At 37.1% G+C, this 10,131-nt stretch overlaps 1 protein-coding gene across 1 annotated transcript; it reads left to right on the top strand.

Annotated features, from left to right (window-relative positions):
• The first annotated feature begins 234 nt into the window (after nt 1-234).
• On the top strand, nt 235-9,306 carry trib1 (tribbles pseudokinase 1). Its single transcript, XM_056480088.1, has 3 exons — nt 235-822; nt 1,537-1,829; nt 6,166-9,306. The coding sequence occupies exons 1-3, from the start codon at nt 538-540 to the stop codon at nt 6,629-6,631; spliced, it is 1,044 nt and encodes a 347-aa protein (XP_056336063.1). The 5' UTR covers nt 235-537; the 3' UTR covers nt 6,632-9,306.
• The last annotated feature ends 825 nt before the right edge of the window (nt 9,307-10,131 follow it).

Here is a 10,131-nt window from a genome sequence, read left to right as displayed (position 1 = left end):
TTGCATAAATAATGAAGTAAAAACATTTTATTTAACTCTATCCCCGTGGTTTAATAGAGTGATAACCCTGTTGTGCACACGGGTCTAATTTCTCTGAGTTTATCGCTTTATTCAGTGGAATGGTTGAAGGCAGCTCGTGAATCGACTCGCTAAAAAGAACCGACTCGCACGAATCGGACATCAGCTGAAAGTATAGCTCAGAAAGCAGCATCAGTAGTTTAGTCAGTGAGTCAGACAGCCCTTCTTTCGGGCTCAGATCCACACCGGGAATATTTCACACGGCACAGCTGCTTCATACTGTATCTCCCTCTTGGGCTCCAGTACAGAAAGATTCCTCGGACTAATGCAATAACTGAAAAACAATGGATAAACGCAACTGCACAGCTACGATATATACACTTTTTTGCATTTCACATTCATTGACGAGTAAGTAGGATCTTTTTCTTTTCATTTTGCACAGAAACCTTTTGCTGGATTATGTTTGCGTGAAATCAGACGGTACGGTCATTTCACTTTCGGCTACTGTAGTTTGTAAGAATGAGCGTTCAGTGGATTAATAATCCGCTACCGGGAAGACACGGACACAAGCGCTTTGACACTGACGAGCCCGTGAGCAGATGTCCGCGGCTCAGCGAGTCTTCGGCGGATGCGGGTCTCCTGGGTTCCTCACCGGGATCTCCGGTTAGCGGAGCGCCTCTGAGCGTCACCTCTGCTCACCAGGGTCCCGCTCGCATCGGCCAGTTCCTGCTGGTGCCTCTTACCGACCGACCAGGGGTGCAGAGCGCTTTAGATATGGACACAGGAGAGGAACTGCTCTGCAAGGTAAACCGCTGCATACTATAAATGTACATGACCTATATAAAGTATGACCCTCTCTTGTCAATTAACACGTCTTGTGCCTCCTGAAAGTATATGTTTTAGTATTTAGTTTAAAAATAAAAGTTCTAAATAAATGTAAAATAATAACTAAAGTGTTTTAGACATTTTTTAAAAATATTTAAATTTATTATACGCTTTCCTTAAAATATTAATAATATTGCTATTCATTTTATTTAAATCTTCTCTTCACTTTTATATACATGTTTGTGTGTTATTTCTGTAATTATTATTACCAAATATTAACATATTTAGAACTAAATTAATAATTTGCATGTTTGGTACATAAGAAACACATTATTTTATAGTAGTATAGATATTGTATGCAAAAAGAAGAAAAGATTCAAAAGATTTATGTAATACACACAACACACTACAATAATTTACAGGGGTTCCAAAGATCTTGTCACATTTATGACATCAATGAATCTGTCTTGTGGGTCTATATTGCATGCAAACGCGCATGTACCTTTATCAGATATGTAAGGTTGGCATGACACTAAAAGACTACTTCATCCACAAACAAATGTTTGTACAATGTTACTGAATCCTATAGTCCTATATTCCCCCCATTCGCCTTTGCTTTACTTTGTCAGGTTAGATCTGTGGCTGCTTATAATACTATACTAAGCAGACTATGCTTTTTTTCCCCATATGCAGGTGTTTGATATGGGCCAATACCAGGAGAAAATAAGAGCCTACAGCATGCTGTCAAATCATAAAAACATTGCACAGATCAAAGACATAGTTCTTGGGGAGAGCAAAGCCTATGTGTTTCAAGAGAAGGATTTTGGCGACATGCACACGTTTGTAAAGAGCAGCAAGAGGCTTTCTGAAGACTTGGCATCCAAGCTTTTCTACCAGGTTGTATCTGCAGTGAATCATTGCCACCAGGTCGGCATCATTTTGGGAGACCTCAAGCTCCGCAAGTTTGTGTTCACGGATGAGAAAAGGTGAGAATTTTATTTAAAGATTGTGGGGGTTTTTTTGGGAGGGGGAGGGTGCACCAGGTGCAGTACTGTACCTCAATGCATCAATCCTGTGACATTACACTGGGTCAATAGCATCACTTCTACTTTCATTCATTTTTCGCTTCCTCACGGCGATGTGACACATAACAGGTGATTGGTGCTGCTTCCCTAAAGATTTAACAAGCCTATTTATACTCCCTTACTCATTTTTCTGTGTAAGAGGAACAACTAATCAGACCTTTGAGTCTGTGTCACATAATTCTGTAGAAAACGAGAGTACTCTGAATTATGCGAGTCAAGTATGGATAAAAATGTGGGAAAAAGGCTAAATTCAGGCTACTAAAAATGCGGAAGTATTTTAATGATTCTCTAGCGTCTAAAGTGATGACAAAGATGATTTTTCTCACATTTTAAGATTATAAGGCTGAGCGATCTACAGAGATATCTCCCAGTATTTCTTTGTTGCAATCAAGAGGTCAGAATATTACTATGGTATAAATACAGCACTACAACATACAAAAGAGGGAGATTGACTGAGAAAGTCATTTACCTGTTTAATAATGATTTGATCAGTTGTAGTTTAAAATTACGCTGTTTTTTCTCTTAGGGCTTATTATGTGTCTCTGTCACCATCTTGTGGGTGAACTTAGTCAACCGTTTTTGCTAAATGACAGGCTAATGCCTGCCGTCTCTCAAAAATTATAAATATTTTTAAATAGGCACTATCCTTAGTAAACTGCATAGTTGCAATATAAACAACTACATTCTCGACTAAAAAAAGCCTCAAAAGTACAGTATGTTGTTCAACAGCTGCAATATTTGTCTAACTGTAGAGTGTCCTCTGCTTGTTGCTGTATGTGGGTGGAGTATGACAAGCGTTAAGAGGCTAAACGAGTGCTGTTACTGGCAGAATATCGCACACGGCTATCAGCCAATCAGATTCAAGAACCAGACAGAACTGTATATGTGTATATATGTATATATCTTAAAAATAAAACATTTATATGTATTACTTTAAGCATTTCATGTAAAATATTACACAAACTGAATATATTAAAATACAAATACAATCAAACAAACATAATTTGGCATTCCTGCATTGTTACATAAAATTGTGTAACCATTTTCAAATACAAATATACATGTATATGCATATTTCCTCCATAAGAAATGAATCTTTGAGTTCAAGTGAATTTCCAATTACACGGGGGGTTTCCTAAAACCAATTAGTCTACTACTCTGTCTGCCAACCCACAGAGTAGCTGAATTTAGCTAATCTGTTGTTTTCCACATCCCCCCCATACAGTAGTTTTGCTATTCCTGCGGTAACATTTAAAGCCTGACCTTTGTCCACTGGCTTTCATCTGAGTGAATGGTAGTAGACAAGAACGTGTATGAAGACGTATTCATCCTTCTCTCATAGCAGCAAACGGGTGCAGCGAGATGAGTCATAGCAATGCACACAGAGAGGGGAAACTCACCATTCAGGATCATCATTATACCCACACACACACACACTCCGTGCTCCTGAATACGGCGTCGCTCACAGGTGAAGAGCGCCGGCTGTGCCCATTGCAACACAGCAGACTGGCAGTCTGGCCTGACAGACGCGTCTAGCGCAGACATGACCAGGGCAAGCTGACATTTGGTGAGAAGAAAGGCGCTTCTGCTTTCTTTCACTTTGTAGGTTATGCAAACCCGCTGTCCTGACTTAGGACGCACGCAATTTCCATAGCCCAAATGGCTTTTGTGAAATGCGGCAATGATGAGTGAAGGATAGAGATAACGCCATGATATGGATCACATTTGCTGACCAGGAATGCGTCTGTTGGTACATTGTGAAACACACAGGGCTGTTCATGCGTCACTGATGTAACAGTGCTGCTCATGGGTAATAAGGCTCTGGCAGATGCTGTGACTGTATGGCACAGGTGCAGGAGGAACACAGTAGACCTGCAGCACAGCGCAGTGCACTCATTTGTCCTCAGACTCGCTGTCTGTCACACACACACACACACACGTACAGGACTATGAGTCATTCTCTCCACCTCTCCGGCAGAATGCTGTTGTGTCATCTGCAAACCCCTCCAAACCAAGGCTGATAGCCAGTGATGAAACACAATAGCATGCACAGCAGCTCGTGTTTTACTGAAAGGGATACCACAGACTCACGGGTCATCAACTCTACTGTTAATGTCCGCCGGGATATTCCTAGACTAGTAGGGGATTTGTTTCCTATTGGAAATTGGGCTAAACTTAGCACTTAGTTTACAAGAACACATTACAGAGAGCGAAGAAGTGCGCGTGGTGGAAACTCTTTTGGGCGCTGCTTTTGTTTAAAGGAAGGCCGCAATTAGATCTTTATTTGTTGTAGTAGCAGCACTGTTTGGGAGTCAGAACATGCTGGTATGTTTTTCGTGATTTACATGCACTGCAATCTGCGAGCTCAACAAAAGCGATGGAGAGTCATTTCAGCCCAGTGCACTGCAAAATGAAGGCGCCAGTACATTACTTTGTTTGGCAATGGAAAGAGTAAGATAAAAAGTTCATCATCAGCAGGATTACATGGAATCAGAGCCCACAGAGCTCTGCAGAAGTTGACGTACATTTCCTAAGAACCGGATCACCTGTCATTTTTTTTTTATACACAGGTGTATAAATACCCCACCCCTTTGTAATATTTTGGGTAATTGGTGTTTAGCTGTTGTTAAGAGTGTAACACACAACATATAAAGCTGTTTAAAACTTGAGTTTGCTCTCTGCAGGTAATTTATGAAGAGATGAGCAGCGATTAAAATGCATTGTGGCAGGGTTTTTCAATCTTTTTAATAATGAAGACCATTCATTAAAAAAAATCCTGAAAAATTACCACCGTTTCTACAAAAAAAGGTGTTATCTGAGCACCAATCAGCATTTCAGAATGATCTCTGATAATTCAGCTTTTCAGAAAAGTCTTCAACTATTCAATCATATAAAATAATAGTATTCAATTATGTTTGAAAAAGACAACATAGGAGACAATATTACAATTTCAGCTGTTTCGATATTAGAGATGCACCAAATTTTTTCGACCACCGTAAATTTATCGTCTGAAAATGTTATTCCGTTTAATGGACCCTCTAATTTTTGTGGCTTTAGTGATTGTTGGGGTACGCTTAAATCTGGAAGCATTAACAACTTATATCATTTAATATGGAAACTTATTATTGATATTGCATTTTTGTCATATCGCCCAACCCTCAATAATAGTATTCAATTATACTTGAAAAAGACAACATATGACAATATTTGAATTTTTGCTGTTTCTGATTAAAATAAATAAATAAAAATAATCAACCAGCAAAAACGTGTTATTTGAGCACCAATCAGCATTTCAGAAGGATCTCTGATAATTCAGCTTTTCAGAAATGTCTTCAATTATTCAATTATATATAATAACAGTAGGGCTGGGCCAATAAACGATACTATATCGAATCGCGATAAAATTTATATCTATAACAATAAGCTCTTGACTTTACTCTATATTGATCTAAGAGCCAATTGCACAGCAGAAATGTGCAACAATAAGAATCTGACCTGTGTCAATAATAGAGATGTGCCGAATTTTTGGCCACCGAAAATTTATTGGCCGAAAATATGTTCTGCCATTTAAATGGACCCTCTAATTTTTGTGGCTTCAGTGATTGTTGGGGTACTCTTTTAAATCTAGAAGCATTAACAACTTATATTGAAATATATATATAGTAGTTGTTTAATATGGAAAATAATTATCGAGATTACATTTTTGCCATAATCGCCCAGCCCTAAATAATAGTATTCAATTATATTTGAAAGACAACAAATGACAATATTACAATTTTAGCTGTTTCTGATTAAAATAAAATCAACAGCTCATACGTAGGTGAAATAGTACTAATTTTGACACCATTCTTACAGAACATTTATCCATACCACTGCTCTACATAAACGTCACAGATAGACGTCTTTGACTGTCGCACCTCATTCCTTTATAGCAGCGTCTCACTCATAACGTCATGACATTCTACAAACACGGCTCTCAAGTTCAACAAAGTCACAAGGCCTTGTGTTTTTTCTGGATCTTACATTTTTTCAAAGCAAAAACAAAGTAGTAAAATTTGAAGCGGATCATAAACAGTTTATCACAATGTAGGTGTTGTTCAATGGTTTTAGGCCAGAATTTATATCCATTCATATGTTGATTACTGTATTATTATGTATAAACAACAGCACTAAGCAAATCTCATGATATTCTTCAATCTCTTACATGATTGCTCTAACCACAACCTCTTTGTTTCAGGACTAATTTGAAATTGGAGGGTCTGGAGGACTGCCATGTTCTGTGCGGAGAGGACGACTCTATGTTCGACACGCACGGCTGCCCTGCGTACGTGAGCCCTGAGATACTGAACGGTGGAGGTTGCTACTCGGGCAAGCAAGCAGACGTGTGGAGCCTCGGTGTAATGCTGTACACAATGCTGGTGGGCCGATATCCTTTCCACGATCAAGACCCCGCAAGCCTATTCTCTAAGATTCGACGAGGCACATACTGCCTCCCGGATGGAATGTCTTTAACAGCGCGCTGCTTGCTTCGCAGTCTCCTTAGAAAAGACCCTGGTGAAAGACTGACCGCCGCCGAAGTCCTCATTCACCCATGGTTCAACGGCAACATTCAGGACAGCCGAAATCCAGAACAGGAGGTGAACCTCAGAGAACAGACAGTGCCCCAGATAGAAATGGAGCAGGACGAGGATCTGTTCTCCTGAGGAAAGCAATACACAGTAGCTTGAATGTGGACCAAATATGGTGTTTTGTTTTCTTATACAGATTTTGTAATAGATTCAGAAGTATATGCTCACTCGAAGTACTGTATCATCCGTGTCGGGTTTAAGGACTGTGTATTATGAAGTCTTTTGGTGCTAGTGAACCGTTCTCGTGCTGTGTGAAGTGAATGAGACTGGGCATTATGGGTCAGGTAATAATAATAATAATAATAATAATAATGAGTAGGTAATGGTGACTAACCTCAGCCTATGGGCCAGATCTGTTCCAACTCTTACTGTATAAACTAAACGTGCAGGTTGACTCATCACTGAATTATGCAGTACAAAAGGTCTCTTTTGATAGGAGATTGGGGGGTTTAACAAATGTTTTCAACTAAAAACCAAAAACTTTGTATGCATTTTGGCAGTTTATTTACAGAATAACAGCATTTTGACCTGAATTTAATGGGTTTCAAAGTGTACTTTTTTTTGTCATGCGCATTATTTATTCAGTCTACAGGCATGCGCGATTACTTGACAACCAAAACAACAATGGTGGACGACAGGGGTCTGTTCTTTGTACCTCACCTCAAATGATTTGACAGATCCTGGATCTTTTAATCTTGATAACTGATATCTGGCTAATTCTGTTCTTCAAAAAAGTTCACGAATCAGATTAAAATACCTGGATGAACTGAACTGAGATCGCTGCGTGTGTTGTGAAGGACAGATCTATCGATTCTCGAAATTATGATCAGAAATGACATCATCTGATTAATTTTCAATTATCCATGTGAGCAAAATTACATAAAATTCGTAGTAAACAGTTTGTTAAATATGATGCGCAATTACTTTCTACCTCTGTTGTGGGTTGCAGGCTTTACACTTTCATGTGTCAAGTCCATTTTAATAAATGTTCTCTTTGAAGCCCCTGGGAAGAACCACCCCGTGACAGTCTTTGTACTTTTATTTCGGAGTGCAGATTGCGTACGTTTTATTAATATTTTTTTACTTATTTTACTTATACTACATTAGTGTGTATATATAGTTTTATGAGTAAGAAAATTCGATACATACTTCCAGTATTACCTTTGCTTGAAATGACCCGATCTAATCCTGTTTATATGAAATAAGCCTGCTCCCGAGTTTGAGCTACCAAAATTGTTGCTCTAACTCTCAGATGTTGCTCTAACTCTCAGATGAGTTTTGAAGAATGAAATGATCATGGATCGTGTCAAATCGTCAATAACCAAATCCAGCTAATTGAGTAATCCACATACGAAGAACAACCCCAGGGATGTATGTGCACATGTGCGTAGTGTTTCCTTACAAAGTGACCGCCATCTACTGGCCATGTTAAGTTATTTCCATGAACGGTTGTATCCGAAGCATTGAAAAATGCAAAGAAACATTTTAGTACATGATTGTTATGTAAATGTAGCCCTGGACACAATTATATGGAGGAGTAGAAGTGCCACCTAATCATATAATAACGAAGCAAATATCAAACAGATATATTTGAACATTTATATATATTTTTAATTTATAAATATAGTTAAATGTAAAAATAAATGTTTTAAATGCAGATGGTTAAAAAAAAAAACGCTGCATTCTAAGTCCATGAAGACTTATTATATAGTGATATTAAACTGATATTACACTGTCCAAAAACAAACAAAAACAATCTATATATGCTTAATATTTTCATTTATTTACATATAAAATCAAATCTTAATAGGACATGTGAGAATTGGAAGGATATGTAACACTAATTGAAATAAACACTAGAAAATATGTCTATAATTGTCCATTTTAAAAATGTATTCATGTATATAGCCTGCTGAATAATTTTAGGTGGCACTTCCTCCTACACACTATAAGCTGTTTTAAATCAATGATACTGTTTGTTATCCCCACTTGCACCTCTCAGAATTGCCAAATCGTACAGAAGTGCCGGTCAAAGGTTAAATGTTAGTTATGGACCTTTAAGACTAATCCACAATAAAGAGGTTACCAGTAGAAACATACTCTTTAATAAAGCTGATTTACAGTAAATGTTCAGGACGACCCTCAGGAAAGTCACAGACAGATACAAAGTGTTCTTTCATCCTGCTGTTTCCCAATCTTTCTAGTCTTCTAGTCACAGTTTCCTTACTTGAATCCAAGGGATCCTCATAAAAGCATGAGGTTTCAGTATGGTTGGTTCTGCAGGTAAGATAAAAGATGACTCAAGAGCTGGGCATTGGTGTAATGAAGAGGAAAGGGCTATAAACCCAGATGAATGTGCTCAGTATATATATAAATAAAAAGAGAACTATATGACAATAGCACTATTGTAAGGGTAGAGTGTCCTATAAAGGGCTCCTCGTTTTGGAAGTTGGATGTTACCTCTGAATCGCAGGCATAATGGCAATCCGTATTCTGAAAGGCTCTTTATAAGCAAAGGCTAGAGGGTATGCAAAATGTCTGTCTCATGCATGCAGCACATGGGGGAAAGCTGACACGAGTGCACAGAGTTCATATTGCACTGTGAATTATGTATTTGTGACACAAACCTTAAGGCACGACCGTGAGGCTTTAGTGGTTAAAATTCGTTGTACAAATGAGCATGTGTAAATATGTACATTTTAAGTGTGTGAACAGAAGTGAATAAAGATAACTCTTTCTTATTTACATAAGTGATGTATTTTTTTTATGTGAAATCTTCTTTCTGAAAGTAGATTGCATATTTTTGTATTGTTAAATCCAAATAATCCAATATAAATTACCCTAACCTGCCTATACCTAATTAACCTATAGATAAATTTTTAAATTCTGACTTCAACTGTATAACTACAAAACAGTGCTGGGTTCCACACGCTAAATTTGTGTTAAGACAACATGAATAAATTAACATTTTTACAAATTTAAGTGGATTGAACATAAAATAATTAAGTTGTCCTAAAATATACTTTTTTTATACTTTTGAATTGCATTGTGGAATCCTGATATTTCCTTCAACAACTTTTTTTATGTTGAAAACTTTTAAAATGTGACTTATTAACGTTTTAATAGTTTTAAGTGTCTTAAAACATAGAATTATGCTGTCTGAGTAGGGGCTGTAAATTATTGTAGAAAAATGTAAATAAACTGCAAGTACTTTTCTGTTATTTTACAGACTTAATTCTCTATTCAATATATTTATACAATATGTTGTTCCAAACCACTATAAACGTCAATAAAAGTCACTCTGTTAAACTACAAAAGTTGAATTTTCAACATAAGTAGACAGAGCAAAAACCAAGGTCCCACAATGCAATTCATAACCAAAAATAAACTAAAACATCTCTGAATCACAAAATATAATTTGTAACTATAATAAATCTTAATTATAACCATAATATGTTGTTATATTTAAAGCTAGTATGTTTTACATGTATTCAATTGTAAATGTAATACTACAAATCAGTGGTGTTTTTTTTTTTTTATCCATTAAGTTAATATTATTATTTTATAAATAAACT

Source organism: Danio aesculapii, chromosome 19, assembly GCF_903798145.1.
Source record: "Danio aesculapii chromosome 19, fDanAes4.1, whole genome shotgun sequence".
Taxonomy (NCBI): Eukaryota; Metazoa; Chordata; class Actinopteri; order Cypriniformes; family Danionidae; genus Danio; species Danio aesculapii.
This window is presented reverse-complemented; position numbering and strand designations above follow the sequence as displayed.